The 22,322-nt window shown below is 32.3% G+C and overlaps 2 protein-coding genes across 3 annotated transcripts; both read right to left on the reverse strand.

Annotated features, from left to right (window-relative positions):
- Nucleotides 1–1,988: 1,988 nt before the first annotated feature.
- On the reverse strand, nt 1,989–4,174 carry LOC122606981 (laccase-3-like). Its single transcript, XM_043779895.1, has 6 exons — nt 4,088–4,174; nt 3,820–3,971; nt 3,492–3,736; nt 3,266–3,394; nt 2,236–3,162; nt 1,989–2,119 (listed from the first exon to the last, which is right to left on the reverse strand). Exons 1-6 carry the CDS (start codon nt 4,172–4,174, stop codon nt 1,989–1,991), a joined length of 1,671 nt encoding a protein of 556 aa, XP_043635830.1.
- A 2,430-nt stretch (nt 4,175–6,604) lies between these two features.
- On the reverse strand, nt 6,605–14,099 carry LOC122606979 (N-terminal acetyltransferase B complex auxiliary subunit NAA25). 2 transcript variants are annotated; one of them, XM_043779892.1, is made up of 18 exons: nt 13,878–14,099; nt 12,681–12,837; nt 12,474–12,592; nt 12,301–12,375; nt 12,130–12,223; nt 11,922–12,040; nt 10,646–10,716; nt 10,241–10,558; nt 9,957–10,156; nt 9,732–9,862; nt 9,553–9,629; nt 9,339–9,413; nt 9,045–9,237; nt 8,839–8,958; nt 8,622–8,760; nt 8,439–8,479; nt 8,058–8,315; nt 6,605–7,503 (listed from the first exon to the last, which is right to left on the reverse strand). In XM_043779892.1, exons 1-18 carry the CDS (start codon nt 14,022–14,024, stop codon nt 6,811–6,813), a joined length of 3,027 nt encoding a protein of 1,008 aa, XP_043635827.1. In that variant the 5' UTR covers nt 14,025–14,099; the 3' UTR covers nt 6,605–6,810. The 2 variants fall into 2 exon arrangements, with proteins under 2 accessions (XP_043635827.1, XP_043635828.1); XM_043779893.1 differs by lacking the exon at nt 13,878–14,099 and having other exon boundaries at nt 12,301–12,371; nt 12,681–12,771.
- Nucleotides 14,100–22,322: the final 8,223 nt, after the last annotated feature.

A 22,322-nucleotide genomic window follows, 5' to 3' on the forward strand; every position in this document is an offset into this window, starting at 1 on the left:
ATTATTATAACATGTGCCTTGTGGAACGAATATGACAAACAATTCCATCAATATGTCTCAACCAATAAGGGTGGACGGAGTGGAGCGGGCACCAAACCGGTACTGGTCCGGTACCTATTTGAACACCGTTCCGTCCCACCGGTACCGGTAGGGTGGGGAGGAGGATGGGGAGGGCTGTCCCCGGGTCTCTCACCGCCTAGGTATCCGTTTTTTGACCGTTACTTGTGGGTTTTTTTTTGTTTTTTCATTGCATCGATAGATATATATATATATATATATAAATATTATATATATATATATATGTAAGTGTTGCGGTGTGTTTTGAGGTTGAAGAAGACGCACATGAGTCTAAGATTTCAAAAGGATAAGAGTTTTATACATATTTACATTTTACACCCTGAAGTTATAAACTATTTATTAAATTACCTAAAAATTGTTCTTTTCGTTTTGTATGCATTATTATTACTATTATAATTTTTATTTTTATTATTTGTAGTATTAAAACTATTTTAAATTGGTTTAAAAGTTTAATTTTGTAGTAATTACAATTAATTTAAATTAATAAAAAATAGATTTTACTTTTAATTTAATTTAATGAAAAATAGCTTTAAAATAAATAAATAAATAAAGAGTTTTTTTTTAAGTTCTTTTAGTTGTATGTTTTACTTGTTTTTGTGTGTTATAATAAAATTATGTGTTTTATTTGTGTTTTAAGTTGTATTAGTTTTAATTTATTAAATAAAATGTTTTAGCTTTAAAAATAAATAGAAATGAAATTAAAAAGAAAAGTGTGGGGAAGGGAGGGGAGGGGAGGAGTGGGCAAGCCCTCCCCCCACCCTAATGACAGTGACGAACATATGATTATTGTATTACAACTTGCAAAGTATAACACTTAGAACCCTATATCTTCAAAATTATAAGTTTTTATGACTTAACATATGAATATCTAATATTGATAATATCGTAAACCCCGTGTCCAGTGTTGGACATTGGTATAAAATCTAGTACAATACTAAATTAGTACTACTAATCAATGATCAGAACCTTAAATGATTATCGATTTTGATTAAAACATAATCGAACAGTTAAGCTATAGTAAAGACCTAAATTTAAGCTGTAATGTAGCTTGTGATCGTTCAGGTAAGCTATAGTAAAGACCTAAATTTAAGCAAGTGTGTGTATAAAATGAGTGTGAATTGTTACAATTCATTTACTTGAGGGGCTATTTATACATGCTTTCTTAATTTTAACTGACACCCTAGACAATACAAAAGTTTACATTTACAAATTAAATATAAGGAAAATGATCCGTACTGCAGATTTTACCTTAGGTACTGGCACATTAAAAAAAGTTACATATTAAACTTTTGAATTTGATGAACATACATGCCCCCTCCCCTACTTAGATAGATAGGTACTACATGTTTTACCTAACATTTCCTCTTAAACATACTAAACTAATCAACAGTATGTGAATATCTGATCCTCCTAACGATTTCTCCTGATAATAATCCTCCTATGTTTTCACTTATGTGATCAAGTGTGATTCACGAGTTCTTTTTAGGAAGATATATTAGGAGTTATCATAACGATTTCTCCCAATAATAACCATATGTGAGTTGAGTTGTAATTTTCGGGTTGGTGATCATGACTCAGCTCACCGTGGGGGCAAATCCCTCTTTATAGAGGAGACTGTACTTTGGGGGAGAGAAGTTCTAAAACCGATCAATCAAATCACTGTCGCATTTAGTATACAAGAAAACATCAACTTCTACATATAAACTGATGAATCATTCTATTTGTTTCTGTAGAACAAAAGAACTTGCACACAGGCCAAGTATACATGGACGTCCACCAAAGTATGATTAATCTGAAACCTATGAACATTTCTATGCACTTATGCTCAAGTAATTAAGCAAAAGTGAAAAAAGAACAAAAAAAACAAGAACTTAATGATGCCAGACAAACATTGACTTTGTGTGATGAATTTAACATTGAGGCAGATCAGAAGGAGGAGGTAGTAATGTCTCGGATTCTCCAACTCCATTTTCAACGATAAACGCCATTGCAAAACCCCAAGCTAGATGAGTATCTATGTGACAGTGCATCAGCCAAACTCCTGTAAAAATCATCCAAGAATTAGCATATTATGTTTTTAAGACAGAAAATCATGGTCTAGAAGATTATATATGTTCTTTTTGTTAAAGATTTGTAATGTCGTGTGAGTTTGTTTACCTGGGTTATCGGCTATAAATCTGATGGCTGCCCAACCCCCAACTGGGACGTCGATTGTGTTCCTTTGTGGTGGATCAACAAGATTGAAGTTAGCAGGGTCACTTGAAGGATTGAAATTACCAAAGCCCTGACCAACAATATAGAAATGGTAGCCATGGAGATGAACAGGATGATCTTCGGTTGAGAAGATGGAAGTATCTTGAAGCACGATTTGCACACTTGAACCAAATTTTAGCTTGTACAGTCTTGTTCCCTTAACGGGCTGCCACAGCCCACGTGGGACATTGCCCGTGTAATCAAATTGCAAAGGTGGAACCGGGGGAAAATCTGGTGTGTAGATATTTGGAATCTTTTGTGTGTAAGCTTGAAGTAAAGACACTCGGTTTGGAAGTACAAAGGATACGTTGTTCATGCTAGCACCAAACCGTGTGTTATTAGGCCCTTGACATCTAGGTCCAGGGGTACAGTTAAAGAAACCAAACCCCATTGTGAAGAACAGATTGTTGTCGATTTTAGTAGGGACTGATACTTTACCGGGACTCTTTATTTGGTTTGAGAAAGCAGTGACTGTGTTCGTGTCATTGAAGAATGGAAGTTGTGGTAATATTGGCTGTGAAGTGGCAGATTTGTACTCCAAGATAGCTGTACCGGTGGTGTTATCAAACGGGGCATTTCTAGCAGTTGCATAAGCTCGTGCAGCCATGTAGTAGCGTCCGGGCTGTTGATCAGCGGTCAGGAGGACATCTGTGGTCTGACCGGGCCCAACCATAATCACATTGGTGGTAAATTGCTTGGTGTAAACAGCATCTGTGGCAACCACAGTTAGTTTGTGGTTAGCGACGCTGAAAAAGAGTTGTTGATTGAGTGCAGCATTGATGACCCTTAAAAGAACCGTATCGCCTTTGTTCACTGTCAGTTTCGTTGTACCTGCATAACACAAACAAATATATTCAAAACCAATAAATTGTTATTACAACTGATGAGTTTTTTTTCTGAATTCACAATTAGTATTTTTAGACAGCCATATAACCTTGGCTGGAGCAGCGGAAAAGATCACCAGGTTGCCCATTAATGGTAATAGCATCAGATATATTCGGGGCTGCACCACTGAATAATGCTTGTCGTAAGACACTAATCACTTTTCTGTCCCACCATTCACCTGTTTCATCATTAACAATCAAAAACTAAGTTCACCGACTCAGAGAAGTACACAAAAATGAAAAATGTGAGTGGTACAAGGACTAAATTTTATGTACCTAGAATAACAGGAAACTCGACTTTGGGCAGTGGAAAAGGATATGAAGAACCAGACTTAGGACGGATAACAAGTGCACCATAGACCGTAGCTCTTAGCCATCTGCTATGAGCATGCCACCACAATGTTCCCTCTTGGTCTGTTATAGTGAATCTATACGTGTAACTTCCTCCTGGCCGGATTGGACATTGAGTCACAAATTCAGGTCCATCTGCCCATGGGTTTCTCAGTTGGCGTATTCCATGCCTAAAAAAGACAATGAACCATTATAGCATCAATATTATGTGTTTCTATTTAACGATGCAATGCACATACTTAATGATACGTACCAGTGAATAGTGAGATTGTAACGAGCAGCATTTGTCACTTTGACAGCAAGAGTATCCCCATTTTGTACATTTATAGTCGGTCCTGGAAATTGGCCATTAACGTTCACGATTCTATGGTTTCTACATAGCCTTGTAGCAGCTTGTTCTTGAACCTGGGAAAACCAAAGTAATATCAGTCATTATTAACTAGTTTTAAAATTATTTACATTCTAACAACAACAAAAAAAAAAGAATGGTAATGAACACGATGGTACTACTCAACACATACTTTGAACTCATAGTTGTGTATTTCTGCAAATGTAGTAAGGGCAAGCGAAAGAAGAAGGCTAAGCAAGAGAACCCGAGTGATCAACATTGCAAGTGTTTGTGTTTTAGAACACTTTAGAGTGTGAAGAAATGTTGTTGTGTGCTTGGAAGGTGATAAGGAGTGGTTTATATACACAAAGATGGTGCTGAGATTTGGCTATAAGTCAATAGTGAAGTAAGAATCAGAAAAAACTTGGTTGATTTTGGTGCAACCACTAGGCTTATATATTTTAAATGAAATGAAGTGGCTAGGAGACTGATTTTTGTAATGATGCATGGAAATGGTACATACTTTTGACAGAATAACAAGGTAAATGGTTAAAAGTTGTTTGGTCAAAAGGGATGGGTCGAGATAATCTGGACTGGGTCAAGTCAACCCACAAAAAGATTCGATTGAACCATTTGCTATTTTAGCTAAACTTACGTTCTTACCAATTTTGGTTAGTTAAAAACTAATAAAAAGGCTAATGATATGGGAATGTAATGAAGTTTGGTTGAATTAACCACTAGGGCGGTGGTCCATTGGTTGGGAATTTATTTACAAAAAAGGTGAAACTCTCGTCACAGATTCAATCTTTGGTTCCTTAAAAAAGATATCTAGTGGCCACAGACGCTCACCTGATTTGACTCTGGACTCGCAAAGCGAGTAGGACACTCATGATTACCAATAAAATAATAACAACTTTGGCTGAATTTTTATTATATAAAAAAGAACTTTCAAAACTCTCATTTGATGTAAAGAACATCTAAGGCGATACAGTTTGATTTATAACTTAACAAAAACTTAAAAAGATTTTTCATTAACTTTTACATATACAAGTTGAATTTGACCCGTTTGGAGTTGCCTTTTTCACAAATATATTAGTTAAAGCCACAATTCGCACAAGAAGAAGAACGAAATAGAAACTGACAAAATGACTCGACTAGATTCAAACAAGATGCATGCCAAGTCTTCCAAAGTTTTTTCGGACCTATTGAGCCAAAACAAGCACATACAACTATCGATCCTCGCTCATGGTTAATGATTCATGAATGTACTTTGTTTCAATATTACTAAAGATGATGAGTTTATAAACAACATTCAGTAAATTAACATACTAAATATGTATCAATCAGCATATATAAAATAGCCAATTTTGGATAGGCTTGGGCCCTAGTGACCATCATTAATTAGTAAACATTGAGGTTATGGTTAGGATTTGGTGTAATGGGATGGAGAAATGGGTTCATTTCTACATGTGGTTGGTTCACTACCTTGTACTTCTCAACAATTTAAGGAAAATCTGTCTTCTTCTAACTATTTATATACAAAGTCAACATCTTTCAATAAAAATCTGCAATAATTGATCTGTTACTTTAAAATATATTTGGTTTACCATTATACCATAGTTGTTTAACTGTGAAGAGCATTGACCATGGCAATTAAAAAAGGATGCTTGATAGTTTATTTTACACAAGTAGATTTGTATCATGACTAGTAACAGAGTTTATAAAATTTACGAAGTTGGGGGCTATAAAGAGACATATATGGTAGATTAATGGGGTGCAAACATCCACACACACTATGCAGTTATTCACACGTTTGCCGCTAACAGGCGTCAGGACTTGAACCCACTATTTAAGAATTTACGGAACGTGACTCCCGGTGCTATTATTTCAATCTTTTTGTTTTGACTGCTTGACCTGCACGGCTGCACCTAAAGATCCCCTATTATGGTTTTTTATGCTATACAAGTGTCCAGTGGGAGTGAGGGTGTGATTTCAAGATTAGGTGATGATAAAATAAGTATCATGATTAGGCAACTGGTCCTAACCAGTTTATTAGGTGATGGTTTTGGTTTAACTACTAACTACATAAAATATATATATATATATATATATATATATATTTGTCATTGTTACTTTCAATCATTAGCTACTTTTGAAAGTACAAATCACCCTTCTGCTACTTTACAAGAGTAAACATAATACCAACAAAATAAAATTGTCATATATATTTAGCTCAACATACTATAGTCGAGGGTCAACGGTATACACTACATCAGTGCATCTGTTACAAAGGTATTGTTGAGGAAATCTCTTTTCCTGATGAAATGCAAATTGGATTTGCAGCACAAGGATGACCTGTAACCGGAAACCCCTCTCCAACTCATTCGTTAGTGCAAAGAGAACCACTAGCTGTTGACGAGAGATGCAAGCATATAGGACTATAAGTCACCAGGAAGGTGAAATAGACGTACAGAATGTACAGACAATCTTGTAGTTTGTCCTGGACCTGACTGCAATCAGTATTGATACCAAGTTTCTTGTAAATTTGTTTAGTACTATTCAAAGAGAAAATGATAAAGCTAAATGGCATCGTCGCCCAAGCTTTCGTTTCAATTCATACCTAGACGCAAGCAATTGTAACCATTTGATGCAATATACACTTGAGGCCTTGAGTAAGAATTTTAAGAAATACAAGATCAGACAATGCAAATAACCAATAAAAACAATATCTAAAAAAGAACAATACATGAAATGCAATCAATTTACAACAAATTTTGAGAGATTATGTAGCCAAAATTTCTTCTCATACAAAAAAAGCCTGTGAAACCTAAAATAAAACCTCGAAAAAACGAAAAACAAAAACTCACTAATCGTAACAACTAGTGTACAAGAATCGTCAACAAGCATGCCGTGCACTCATATTTGGAGTTTCAGTGCCAGCAATGCCTTGGTTTTCGACTCACAAATACTAAGAAACTCGGCCAAAGCGGTTCCTTGTGCTGTTACTATCTTACGAGCAACATCCACATGACTCCATGACCTTAGTGCCCGAGAAATCCTCTCACCGACTTCCAAATCATCAACCGTTGACACCAAATTTTCAAGTACTTTGACTACTTTTCCAGGCCCATCGTCGCTTTGTTCTATTTGAAGAGACGAAAGCAAGAAGTCAACATCTCCATCAACTGGCTTATTAATTTGTTCATTCAACCATTTAGTAACCAGATCTATTGTGTCAATTAGTGATGAGACGGAATCCTTGATGGCATGTGAGAGTTGAGTGTTTGACTGGTCAGAAGACCCGCCTTTCTTCTTCTTCTTTCCTGATGGAAGAGATGCCCGGACACAAGATTGAATAATGAGACTGTGCCATGTTAATGGCTCCGTCACTAACTGGATCAAAATGGAAAGGTCGGTTCCAGGAGAAGATAGCAATGATTTTGTGGAATTTATTTTTGCAGAAATGCATTGCTCTAACAAAGTACATAATACTTGCCAACTAATAGGGAACATGTACCCATCTGAAGTATTTGCCTTGTGAGAATTCAGGTTCCATGCATTAAAAAACACAGCAAAGTTCATCCAGTCAATCAGGTTTGAAGAAAAATCCTGTTCCAAAAAATAGATACAAAGTTACATCGTCCTTCATTCTTACTATGCAAAGCCTCAAACATATCAAAATGTTCTAAATGAAGTCAAGTAAATCTTCTTAGACTACGACAAAGAGAATGATGGCTTACATGTACAAAAGGCAGCCTCAACATAACTTTATGGAATGATTCGTATTGTGTGTTATGTCTAATTGATCAGGTAAAGTTAAAAAAAAAAATGGCTAGAAAGAATGTGGGTAAAAAACCACCTAAACTGTACTTTTCATGCACAGAACCTCCTAAAACATTATATGTTAAAATTTAATTGTTAAAATAACATACTATGCATGATCATATTTGACACCAACTACTAATGAAAAATAATATAGTTTAATGATCATATTTGACACACCGGGCATGATTCAACCCGCACCAAAAATGAAAAAATAATTATTACTGAGATCTAAAGCAGATTCCGGTCAACTTAAATAAACTTAAAGATAGTCAGATAAATAACTAACATATATTAATACAGGTTTAACAGAAGTAGAAACACAATTAATGGTATCTTACCTCAAAAGACTTTTTACCAGAAGAAACAGCAACAAGAAGTTCTGTTGCATCCTGGAAGGGAAGCCCTACAAATTTTGAATAGGATTCAAGCAAGGACTTGAGCTCTGAGGAGTCTTTAGAATCAAAGCCGTTGAGGTTGAAATTTCCCTTTATCGAAGATGAGGCACATTTTATTGACAAATAGATCAACCGTGGTAGTAGTAACCTTTTCTCAATTGTTCTCATAACCTTTTCTTCTGTTTGTTCAACTTCATCCCGCTGTAAATAAAAGAATAAAAAACCAGGATGTCAAGTATCTATTCATCCTAGTAGAATGAAATATTATTTCCTACAATCTTAGGAATTACTTATTGGAAAAAGAAAACGAATGAGCCTTCATACCAAGTTTTCCTTAGGATAAGACGAAATCGCCTTGTATGGTTCTGCACGCAAAATTTACAAATAAAAATTACCCATCTTTTTTGTTGTTACGATGAAAATTGACCAAATCTATGCAACACTTGTATATATCTCAACCAATTAGAACTTCCACTGAGATTGATAAGGATAGGACAAAAGTTTTACCAGAAAGATAATTTCTGTCGAATGATGGGGTCCACCAAGGTCGTAACTTTAGATCTTCATTATAAGTCAACTTCTTTGACCGAATGTCACTTGAAACCTCAAGAAAGTCACTTCCATAATTCAGGCTTCCAAGTACAGACTAGAAAAGAAAGACAAAAATCATTTTAAAATTGAAAGCTTAATAAAACGTGAAAGTGGGAGGTGAGATAATACTTACTTCTACTTCTTCAAAGCTATCTGCTTTCCGCTTTAATTCTAGTATTGACCCTTCAACCTTTGCAGTTAAATACTGATTGGATCGTTGTAATCTCTCCTTAAATTGAATAAATTCAATTACCTACATAACATTGTACACCATTAGAGTGTTTACGATTTGCATTAAACAAGCAATAAAAATACAAGTCTAATGTAATGAACACATACTTTTGAATAATTTCGATGACGATATGCAAGAAAAGTAAGATCTGCAGATTCCTTGAAGTGATCATCCATGAATCTTAAGTAACCCTTCAAAAGATCATTAACATCTCCCAACAGGGATGACGTTAGCATTTGGGGAAAAATATGATGTGACACGGTTTCCAGGAGGATGTTCTTTACATCCAATGATTTGTACCTACAAGAAGTGGCAAAGAAAAGGAAAAGAGATATGAAAAGTCGTATCAAAACACCTATAGTTATATGCTTTTAAACCTACTACTCTATAAAATATCTTACCAGTCATATGCTAACGGAAGAGCATTCCAATACGAATACAAGTGTATCAATAAAATCTTGTACTGCCACACATATCTACAAAAAGAAAAATGTTTAGTAGTCGATAATATTGTTCAGGACTTCAAGCAATGAAAATGTTCAATGATAGCTTGGATTTTTTTTTCAATAATAAGTAGACAATCGAGGAGAAGAAGATATCAGAAGATGCTGAAACCTTCGAACTGTCAAACCAAGCTCCAACACCATAATAGCTTCCAACAAATAGCCAACGTTTTTGGTACGCCAGAATAACTACAACAAAAAATTAGAATACAATACTTAATCAATAACTGGTTGAAGTAAGACATGATAAAAGATAATAATAACATACAATTATATAGACAAGCAAGATACCTGAACTAGCACATTACATGTCATGGATAAAAATTCTTCACCATGCATACTTTCTTGTACATCCAGGTCCTTTGAAAGCGGAAGGTTATGACAATACATTTCGGTCATTTGAACTGCAAATCCGACAAGGTCTGTACAAAAAAAAGTAGGTGTGTCGAATTGCAAAAATATATGAAAATGAAGAGGCGGTGATATAGCAAATATATTCGGAATTAGTAGGTTTACCTTTGACATGAAGTGAGGATGTGTCACCTATTAGTTCACGTATTTTAAAGAAAGTTATATGTTGCCCAGGAACACTTCTTGAAGGGGTAGAAGAAGCAATGATTTTAACCAAATTTTCTAGTAATTGCTTTTTCATGTCACCAGGTAGCACTTGAAGGAAGACCTCCACGTCAGCTGTGAAGCTGGCCAAATGACCAAACCTGTTGTAATGAAGGTATAGCTTCAGTAGATAAAGTTGTGTTAGGTATTTAAATATAAATATAAACATGATCATCTGATTATACCTGGAGAAGTATATAATAAGATTCTCCATGAGCTTGTCAGCATTACCCTTCCCATATATCATCTTCCTCCTTTCAATTTCAAGATTTGCCCAACCCGGGCCTCTTATAGAATCACTACCTACTTCTGTCATTAGACTTTCGACAAACTCAGAAGCTCTTGATATACGAGAATCAAACAAATCTTCAGCCAAGTGTCTATGTTGGCAGCCCATCAATGTTGAAACCTGAATTGATGAGCTATTAGAACCACTGGGGAAACTGCAGTCATCTTCGAGCAAACAACCAAAATAATGAAGGAAGCACTCCCAATCATCAGGGCTGCAAGAAAAAATAATCAATAACAATCTGCAGTACATACACATAATACAGCTATGGAGGATGACACAAGCAGATCTGAAAGTGTACCACAATTTCAACAACTTCTGAAATATATCTGTCGCTCCACCATAATCACCTGCCCGAGCAAGAAGCCTCCCCTGTCAACTTGTAAGTTAAAGAGCACAAGTATATAAGATATGCAACCAAATGATACTACTAACAGTAATAACCGTAGCCTTTTGCTACAGTACCAAAGTGGTTACGCAATTAATTCAAGATTTCACTAAGCGATTGTTCAAGTAAAATTCACTAGTGATGTATTTTGCAAAAGCAGATGCTTTGATTACTTTAGGAGCAACAATGGGTTGAATTAACCAAGAGCTTAGACAAGTCAGTAGATGGGACAAATGGGTAAGTTGTAACATGTCAATTCACCTTCAGGTTGATAAATGTCGGTTCTGAACCAGCAGGGCAGCAGGGGTTAGATTGAGCTGACTCCGAAAAAACTACTACCTTTTAAATATATAGTTAACGTGTCAATCAGGATTAAAAATGAAGTTAGGCTATTGCAGTAATGCTCCAATATTTTGAGATAATTTATCAAATATACACTATGGATTACTTCGAATATATGTTTGACCCATATTATCCGATTCCATTTTACCCTTTTGACTAAAGTTTTTTATATAGCCCAATTCCCCCATCAGTCAAGCACAGATGACAAGGAATGATATATATGATTACCTAATCATATTGTTAAATTCTACGTCATATTGGCCAATTCCTTCGTTTATGAACTTGAATGTAACTATGAAAGGTGATATGTGATAAAAGGCCCAAATTATATGAACAAGTAACTCTAATATACCATATAATCAGGACAACGGTATCCCTGTTCTCCAAATAAAATCTAGTCTCCAGGCACATTGATTATTAATGGATTATAAAATGCTACTAAGCATGTTCAAAGATCAAAACCATAGCAGAAAAATAACAGCATATATGAACATAAGCCCTGTTTGCTAACTTATTTTCAGTTTCCTTGGTTATATTTAAAAGGTATATATCCCAAAAGAAAAGAACGCTTGACATCTAATTACACTTACAAACTACCTAAATCACTTGACCCAGTTTTTGTGTATGTTTGTGATATATACTAAACTTACTGGGAATGATACATGTGTTTATAAATTGACCTTAACGTGGTTTGAGGTTTCAAGCCCAATAAACTACAGTGTTTTATCATTCTTTTCCATTTCATCATATTCATTGAACACAAATGATCTTGTCAAAAGAAGTTAAATATACTTTACAACAAAAATAGAAGATAGCATAAACTAAGAATAAAATAAGCAGATAGTACCTGCATCCGTAGTTTATCAACTTCAATCATTATGAGTGATCCTAAGCTCCCAGAAAGGATTTCTAAAGCGTCCCCATATTTTGCTTGTTGTTCCAATAGAGAAATATATACACTAAGAGCTGCATCAAATACCATCAAATACAACTATCAACTGTATGTATTTTCACACAATTATCAATAACAATAACAATAACAAATAAAACTTGACCTTCAGGCTCATGCAAACTATGCGAAGCAATGTGCTTTTTAAGTAAAGCTTCGGCTAACTGCAAAAGCTTCTCTCCACCATCGCCACAAAATACCTATTAAAACCAAAAATTCTTTAATAACATGAATGACCAAACATATGTTGAAATACAGTTCGACAATAAGTACAAACCTGCAACTGAATGCTACAAACTGCCCAGAGCAAGAACCGCTCTTCCCAAGCGATTTTATACATTTTAATGGCTATCTACAACAAAAAGAAAGACAAAAAAAACTATAACATCCACAGCTACATAGAAGCTGGAAGATATTGTAGGTATGAAAATATTTCGGGATAACATCAACCTGTTGTTGCTTCACAAAAGAATATTCCCGAACATAACAATTGAACAGTCCCATCATCAGTTCCAAATTGTTCGGAAACTTTCCGCATGCATACTCATAACAACTAGTAGCCATGTCCACTTATAATGTAAATAAAATATAAGTATATAATTAGATTAGATAACTTTTATAAGAGACGGATAAACAGAGTATCTTAGAAATACTAACGATGATCTAGCCGTTGAAAAACAATCTGCAATGTGCTTAGTGTGAGATCATCAATCAAGAACGAGTCATTCTTATACAGCAGATCTTTAGCGTCGATACAGACAGATAGTGCTTCGTCCAATTTACCCATTCTCTCCAAAATAAGAGCCTTAAGCGCCTGCATCACGTTAAAAAATATAATATTAATCACATCTATTCTTACAAAACAAGCAGAAGCTAGATAAAGCCTTCTACTATTAAAGTTCAATTCAGTTTTGATCACCATACTCAAGCCTTCTACTATCAACTTTGCAGTTACTTAAACTTTAGAACATGAGTGATAAGTCGATAACAACCAGTAAAGTTGGCGGTTTCTAGTCTAGAAGAACTCCTAAAAATGGGTAAACAGATGCAGTTTTGCTCATTTAGAACTGACTCCAAATATATGAAAGAAGAAACATGTATATTATGCGCATAAGCGCATTGGCATTATGTAAATCATTCCATAAAAAAAGGGCATTGATATATCCTACTATACATTAGCCAAAAATCCGTCCACTTAAAAAAAAAAAGTCCCCTGATCATCCTCTCCGATAGTAATGTCATGTGTCCATTAGGAAGAATATAAGGCTAATGTTTATGAGGAAACCATTTCGCAAAAGTTATTTGAGGATCTCTCGAGCACAAGTTCAAAGTTCAAGATCAAAGCATGAATAAGTATTTAATTGTCGAAGTACAACTATTCCAAAAAGATCGATTGTAAATGTTACCTAATATCGTTATGTATTACAATTGTCGATTATTATAGCCAAATTTAAATCTCCTAATACCATTTGCTTGATATGAGGCTAACGCATTATTCAAAGGAGTACATCTAGAGTGTAATGCATACAAATGGAGTTTAAGTGATGCTCGCCTTTCCTAGCCGCCGGTTAGATTATCGATCCCACCGCATCACGAGACAGCTATGATCTTATACAAAACTAGGTTTTTCTCTTAAAAATAAATAAAAATAAAAAACAAACTAAACTTAATTGAATCCAGATTTCACTATAGAGCAAAAATAAATCTTAAAGAAAAAAGCTATAAAATAAATAAAGTCACTAAACAGCTACATTTCATCAACAATACCACATAAATAACAAATCTTAATAAATAAATATAAAAACTATTACAATATCTATAAATATACATATATATATATATAAGAAGACTTACAAGAGCGTAAGAAGAGCTGGGGAATTTGGAGAGTAAAGAAGTGGAGAGTTTGAGAGCGTTTTTGTATTGACGGGAATCGATGGCGTCCCAAACTGGACGGACACGACGTTCCGGTATGCCGCCGGCCATTCCGAATTTTAATGACATTATTATTGTAATTAGGGTTTTTGATAACGGCGACTGTGTGTGTGTGTTTTTGTGTAAAGGTCAGAGGGGAAGATATGTTTTTTTTGTTGTTTGGGTTAACTGCGGAGAGAGAGATAACGGAGTTGATAAACGGGGATAACTGAAGTTACAATAGTTTCGTTTACTTTTTAACTTTTAAAGGAAAAAAAAAAAATTTAAGGTTTTTTTATTAAAAAAAGATAATAATAAAAAAAGGTTAAAAGAGGGTTTTCTCCCCGAAACTACATTAGATTCTCATCATCTAAGGGTTATAATGCCGGTAAAATGACTTCACTTAATACCCACATAACTTGGGTATCACTAAAAATGTAAACTCAAATTATATTAGTAACGTGTATATATAGGGGTTAATATACACCTATATTATAAGTTTATTTGACTTTATTTTGTTTGATATATTATAAGTTTGAGTTAATAAGCTTAAATGTCTAAGTAGGGTTGTCAATAAATTCAGGATCGAGTTGACGGGTCGAAAATTCCTAACCTTAACTCGATCCACCAAAACTTTTACGTTAGAAGTTTCAACCCGAGCCTAACCCATCAATCTGGAAAACAAAAAACGGGTGGATGGGTCAAGTTTTAGATAACGAGTCATATTGGTTGGTGGGTTGACGGGGTTATTTCAGGTTAAACAGGTCATATGAATTATAAGTTGGTAGGTTAATTTCAGGTCAAATGGGTCGTGGGTTGATGGGTTGAAAGATCAAATGGGTTGGTGGTTCGACGTATTAAAATTATTATATAAATTCAAATATTTTCGGTTTGATCTTCGATTGGTTAACCCAATTGATCAACCAAAACCTGACCCAAAAAAATCAGGATAGTGGATTGACTAATCGAGATTTTACAATCTTAACCCAATTTTTTTAGGTCAACTTCAAATCAGATTTTGGGGTAGATTCAGTATTAACATCCCTAGGTTCAAATAGGCAAATATAATGAAATTGCTTGTTTTGAATGTTTTAATAAATCAATAATAAATTAACGTTGTTCTATTCATTGTTTCGAATCGGATTATATATCTACTTGTATTGTCTACTGCCTAACAAACAATTTTTTAAAATAAAATTTAATGTTGTGCTACTAAAAGTTAAAAACTAATAGCCAATTGGTAGGTGGCCCATTGGTGAGGTCTTTAACCTTAGGAAAAACCACTAGGGTTCGAATCTCACTTCCTACATTTGTAGGAGTGGATTATTATGGAGAGTTTCGAGAGTCCTGGGTTTTATCCTAGGCATGTGTGGTTCGTGCATGGCATACTACCTAATTGGATGTTATTGTGGTGTCTCGAATGCTAAATGCTAAATACTATCTACAACTCGCTGTTAAAAAAAAAATTAAAAAAACTAATCTCTCTATATAACTGAAAGAGGATATGAAAAATCCTATGTGACACATTTATATAGATAACATGTAGGATTTTTACTTAGTTGTAATGTTTTAAATATTCTGTATTTTTTTCATGCCATGTAGATTATTAGTTATTAAAATAAGTTTTGTACTTATCTTTTTGTAATCTTTTAATTTATCTAATATTTTTATAGAGAGATGCATCTATAATTAAAAATTAATACTTTTAAATTTGTACGGGGTATAATATTAACAAATATTTGATATATAAAAATACTTATATCGATCAAAGATATTCTAAGATGGTACAAGTAATGTATATATATATATAATTATTAAAATAGTAGTTAACATAGTCTTTTAAAGGTCTCTTCAAATTTAAAGCTATTTTTAAAATTTGCCACATAGGTTTTTATCCTATGTGGCATCTCTATAATTTTTGACAATATTTATCTCTATTTTATATATGTCTTTTACAAAATTCAAAAGCAAAGAAAAAAAAATCATAAACTGTATAAACTTAAAATATACTTTTAAAACTGGAAAATATTTAGTTTTCAAAATAGTTATATTCAATCCTACGTATTATAAACTCTAACTATATCACATTTATCATTTGATAAATTAATTTAGTTTTCTTCTTTATTATCTTTTTCTTGGTGATCATGTAAAAACAATTTTCTTTTTTATTTAATATAAGTTTTTTTTTAATTTTTTTTATAAACATGGAGGACCTTTCTCTTTAATTTTTATATATGTTCTTATTATTATGATTAAGGTTGAAGGAAATGTTCATCAACTTAGTTGGTAAAAACCTCCATAATGCCCAATGAACATTTTGAAAATATTCAAGTGTAAACATCAATTGTTTTCAAATTTATCTTTAATAACATTTTGATAGTGATATATTATACCCATATTTAACATTGTTTTATTTAGATTCACATGCTTACGAAATTAATAAGAACAATCACATTGAACTAATTAAACAAAATATTTGTTATTGTGTATGTCTACATCAAAACATTTAAATCAACACTAATTGAACAATAATTTATAATAATACGCGCATCGCGCGGGGTAAAATACCTAGTATATATATATATTAAGAATATATCTAGAATTTTCATTTTCAAGTATGTCTCATCTCATAAAAACTTTCGCGTTTAAATTTAGTCACGTATTTATTAAAGTTATTATGTAAAGTGCTAATTACATATTGATTATAACGAATTATTTTATCATTGAATTGAATATAAATAGTGATTTTTTTTTTCTTTTCATCTTTTAAATTTTTGAAAAATCTTATTATACTTTTTAGTTATTAAATAAAAAATCATTATCTTACATAAGTTCAATAATTTATTCATTTATTGAAAATTTATTCTTTCAGTTTATGCATTGAAATTTGATTTTTTTTTGATACTTTATGCATTGGAATTAACCTTTGATTTCATTTGTTATTACATGATTATATGATTTAGATATTATTTTAAAAACAAGTCTATTAATTAGTATTAATATATGTTTATTTTTTATGTAACTATTAAGTTTATATTTGAATACATTATTGTTACAATATTGTGGTTTATACTTTAAATTTGAAAATGAATTATTTATATTTAGTATTTTTTTATAACAATTATTCACCATGCAACGTATGTGTTTAATCTAGTAAAATAAAATAAAATAGCTATACACCGCTTTACTATATTTCTAACAAAAAACATCATCCAATACTTAACAGACAAAACTTAAAAATAAACATAGCCAAACAATATTACTAGAGAGTTGTACTCATGCGATAATTTGAGTTGGATGTTGTTTTCTTTCACCACTTATCCGAACATATTATCCGTTTAATCAATTTTTATGGCTTGTACTAACGAACTTCATCTGAAAATTAATAAGTAACTACGTACTATATGTCGTGTTATGTGTCGAGGAAAAGTTCATATTTAAGCTAACTTTGGCCTTTTATTTTGTTTGATCAAACTACATACTATTATCTATTTCACTATTTATTTATTTTGGTTGTAAGTAGTAGGCTATATATATATATATATATACTAGGTTTTTGACCCGCGCGATGCGCGATATTTTAAAAATTGATGTATTAATTTAGTTGTCTTACAAATTTAGTGAATGAAAAACTATATATAAATAACATAAAATTTGATGATTCATACGTATGAAAATGGTTAAAAATGAAGTATTTATCCATGCGTTGTGTCAGTTGATTATCATAAAATATAATTAAAACAAACAGTAATAAAAAAATTAGATGTAGCTATTGATGATTAGTAAAATGTGTTTTATTATTTTTAAATCACTTCATATATAATATTATCTTTACATTTCATATTGATGTTCTACATATTGTCAAGTATAAACTCTATGTATTATAAATTTTGAATGTTTTCTTCTGTAATTTGTTTTATGTCATGACATAATACCATTTTTTTATCTGCATGTAGAATTCAAACTACACATGTCTGCGCAGGTCCCTCAAACCATCCTCTAACAATCCACACATACAAATGAAAGTGAAAAAGTTTAAGACCATATTAATGAACCACCAATCTATTGGCTAAAAAAATATATTATTCTAGTTGTTGTAAATCAAAGAAAGAAGATATAAAATACTTTTTACATAGACTAAAAAAAATAATATTAAGTAATTAGATTGATTTACTATAAGAAATTACTTTCGATATAAACTATAAGAAAAATAGAAATAAAAAGGATATATATTCTTAAATTTTGAATCTTCCTAAAGCCGCTAACTTAGTTTACTATAAAAAAATCTAGGAAATTTGAAATACATGATACGGGCTTAGTTTTTTTTTCCAATGGAAGATTTGATTTGATTTTTCTACATAAAAAATATTATTTTTTTCGTACATACATTTAAGATTTGATTTGATAAATATGAGAATAATTTTATTTTTATTTTTTTGGTATATTATATTGTAAAAAAATTATGGAGATGCCACATAGGATAAAACCTATGTGGCAATTTTTAAGGATAGTTAAATTGATGTAGATGCCTTTAAAATATCAGGATAACTACCGTTTTATAAGATATATATATATATATATATGTATATATATATTGTTGAAATATATCCAGAGAAGAGAACTAGTATATTAGAGTTATGTCCGCGTGATGCGGCAGTATAATGATGGTGGCGGCAGTGACAGGTAACGGTGGTGGCGATGTAATGGCGACAACGGTGGTGACGGTGGCGGATTGTGGTGGCGCGCGACAGTTAGGTAGTGAAACTTAAAATTCAATAAAAATAGTTTGTAGTTACAGCGTCCGGCTCCGGACAATTGTATGTTGCGATATCTCAGTTATATCAAAAAATATCTTAAGGTGATAATGTAATATATGTCAGATAAACAATATAAACACATATTTTCTATTAATTTATCTTATCTTGAAAAAATCATAATTAACCCGTATTTTGACTCGGAAATAAATTAAGTACTTTTGTATAAACGAACATAGAGGCATGCAAGAAATAGTGTAACGAGATAATGTCCAATTGAAGTATTGAACTTTAGAGCATTTGTTTTATGATATCAAATGTTATGGGTGAAATTTCAGGTTTCATTATCTTGGGACCTCAAGATCATGGACCTTCAGGATCTTGACACGCCTTGACGAATTACTAATGATAAACTTCAATTATTGTTTCTATGAGAATATTATGCAGGTAACTTGATATTTATCACAAGGAAAATATCTCTAACGGTACAAAATAGATTCAACACATGTCTTATTTGATCAACATGCAAAGAAGACTTAGTCCAACATCATAATCGGACTTCAAAATGAATTCAACATGAGGAGAATATCTTCAAACGGCTACAATATCAGTCAAGATATGCTCCAATGTTCACCAGATGAAGACCATGAAGATCCCTGTAATTTCGGAAAATTAGTTACTAGGCTGCTCTATATAAACGAGGACCTGATCGATCATAGGATGTACAACGTTACACACACTCACATATTTACTTGCTTATTTTCTCTGCTCATACTTGTAAACAACCAACACACTTTTCTTTACTTAGAAAGATCGATCAAGTCGCTCTATCATTGTAACCAATTTACACCATTAATAAAAGAACAAGGCAGGGACGATTGCTTCCTCCCGGGGTTTTTATGTCGGCAATCCATAAAAGATGAAGGGCTTTTTCTCGATTACAAATCTCGGTATTCTTTGTTCCTTTCTCTTTATTTTCCGCATTTATTTACATTTATCTTTCTTTATCTTGCTTAATCTATCTTATATTTGATTATATAGTTATTTGCGAAATCTTTTGACTACCTTCTTTTGTTTAAGTCGACATAATCTTGATTTATCATACTTATTTTAAACGCATCTTTGAATCTAAACCAATTTTACAAGCCCTTAACCTCACGAACGAAAGTTTGGTTACATAATTGATCTAAGTCTTCAAGGTTGATTATCTTGGATAATTTTTGACCAAAACATAAAATAAATCATCACTTATTGATGACAATGGATAAGGATTCTCTCAAGATTCTTAGTTGTAAAAATCTCAATCTTTGAATTAAAATCAAGGGTCAAGATAAAAAAATTAACTTTAAATCTTGACATTTGATTTTCATCAAATGAGTTAGAGATTATTTTAACTTGACCCTTCAAGTTAATTTCAACTGGAGGGATCTCCAGCCGATTGAAAATTTTATTATACATCATACTAGCTTAATAACACGTGTATTACACCGACATATTAAAGATAATACTTATTTGAATATACTAAAAAATGTCTGTAGATATATTATATATAAAAACGATAGATTGATAGCAACCGTTTTATCCCATGTACCAAATTGATACCTAGTAGGGATAGTGTCAAGGTAAGTCAACCACTTAAATTTAATTCTGCCTTTGGCAAGATTCGAATTCAAGTTGCTCCTCGAAAGTAAAAGCTGGTGGCCAACTCTTATACGAAGAGTTGGTTTACATATATTATATATAGTCCGATATTAAGAAGAAATACGTATAAAACTCAAAAGAAACTTAGATATTTCTCAAAATTTTGATACATAGTATGTCAAAAATAGTAAAAATTAAACACTTCTTTTTAACGGCTAACATAAAAAATTTAAGATTAAAATTGCATTACATGTTTTTTGTGTTATCAAAAAAATTTAACACAAATATATGCATTATAAAATTGTACTGTACAATTGTATAATGCATCCAATATTGTATATGGCTAAAATGTGTTGTGTGGGAATCATTTCCTTTATATAATAATAGATACATGTTTTTTTTGGGATTAATCACTGGAAGACCAACGTATTTTCCCATTTGTACACGGTTGCCCATTATACTTTTTTATTGATGAGGTTTACCCACATACTTTTCTTTTTTGTACACGGTTGACCAATATTACCGACTATCACAGGTAAACCGGTCAACTTTAGGTCAACCGTGTACAAAAAAAAATGTGGGTAAACCTCATCAATAAAAAGTATGATGGGCAACCATGTACAAATGGAAAAGTACGTTGGTCTTTTCGTGATTAATCAAAAAAAATAAGTAGTGATGCATGGCTAAAAAAAATATCTTATGGATGATCCCTCATACTTAATACATGCGAAACTTTCTTACTAAAAAAAGGATAACAACCAAATATTTTATACGAAACCCAAAATACAAAAATTTTGAACATTTTGACGTTGTGGATGTTGCATATCATTGCAACCCAATAATAATGAATGTTGGTGCCCGACCTCAAAACTTGTTTTTTCTTTGTAACGAGGTCTTAAGACCTGTGCGTTGTACGTCCGAGATGAATTATATTATTTTCATTTTTAACGTGTGGTTTAAAAATGATTTATATTAGAACGATGTTGAGTTGTGTGTAAGAGTATAGTTATAATATGGAAATAATTATAAAAATAGAATGTAAGGAAACAGTTGACAATATAATATATAGTTGTGTTGATTAAAATTGGATTAATCACGAGAATACCGACGTACTTTCTCATTTTTACACGGTTGCCCGTTATACTTTTTTATTGATAAGATTTACCCAGATACTTTTCTTTTTGTACACGGTTGACCCAAAGTTGACCGGTTTACCTGTGATAGTCGGTAATATTGGTCAACCGTGTACAAAAAAAAAAGTATGTGGGTAAACCTCATCAATAAAAAAGTATAATAGGCAACCGTATACAAATGAGAAAGTACGTTGGTATTCCCGCGATTAATTTTTTTTTTCTTGAACAATGAACATTACAATTATATACCTCAAATAATCTTGAATTATCTGATTATAACTTTTATTTTTTACATCAAAAACCAAGACATCTATACATGTTAAATGTTTTTTCAATCTCATAATGTCATTAGCGGTGTAGTCAAATACGGGTCAATACGGTGTTACATAGTCCACCTACAATATACTGTACTATTTTGGTTGTTTGATAGTTTCACTAATTTGGTCTATTAAAGATACTTTTGGCCCACCATATAAGGTAGTTAAGATACATAAATCATTGTGTGAAGCGAAAAACAAAAAACAAAAATCATGAAGTACCCGATTAAAAAAATATATAATTACGCCATAGAGAACAAGTCCACATAATTATGGTTTTTATTCTTTTCAATGTTAAAGTTATGTTTTATTGTTATATCTACTCTAATTCTGTAATAATAATTTGTATTTATAAGTATCCGTCGTAGCGATACTAATAAACCGAAACATGTTTGAGTCCTCCGAAAAAACATATAAGGCTTAAACTCAACTCCATAGTTTAATAGGTTTCACGATACAAGCTTAAATTCAACTTAAACAAGGTTTGTAACTTCAACTCGAACGCTCAAGATATTCAAAATTATATAAAGATATGAATGACAT

The sequence above is a fragment of the Erigeron canadensis genome, chromosome 7 (genome assembly GCF_010389155.1).
Source record: "Erigeron canadensis isolate Cc75 chromosome 7, C_canadensis_v1, whole genome shotgun sequence".
Classification (NCBI taxonomy): Eukaryota; Viridiplantae; Streptophyta; class Magnoliopsida; order Asterales; family Asteraceae; genus Erigeron; species Erigeron canadensis.

Bases quoted from the DNA above. Each gene is read 5' to 3' on its own strand.
- LOC122606981 (XM_043779895.1), bottom strand. From the start codon at position 4,174: ATGTTGATCACTCGGGTTCTCTTGCTTAGCCTTCTTCTTTCGCTTGCC. The intron at 3,972-4,087 runs GTATGTGTTGAG...TGGTTTTCCCAG, and splicing joins TACACAACTATGAGTTCAAA to GTTCAAGAACAAGCTGCTAC. The intron at 3,163-3,265 runs GTTATATGGCTG...TGTGTTATGCAG, and splicing joins TTTCCGCTGCTCCAGCCAAG to GTACAACGAAACTGACAGTG.
- LOC122606979 (XM_043779892.1), bottom strand. From the start codon at position 14,024: ATGTCATTAAAATTCGGAATGGCCGGCGGCATACCGGAACGTCGTGTC. The intron at 12,224-12,300 runs GTTTGTACTTAT...TGGTTTTAATAG, and splicing joins TTTGTAGCATTCAGTTGCAG to GTATTTTGTGGCGATGGTGG. The intron at 9,414-9,552 runs GTTTCAGCATCT...TTCTTTTTGTAG, and splicing joins CTTGGTTTGACAGTTCGAAG to ATATGTGTGGCAGTACAAGA.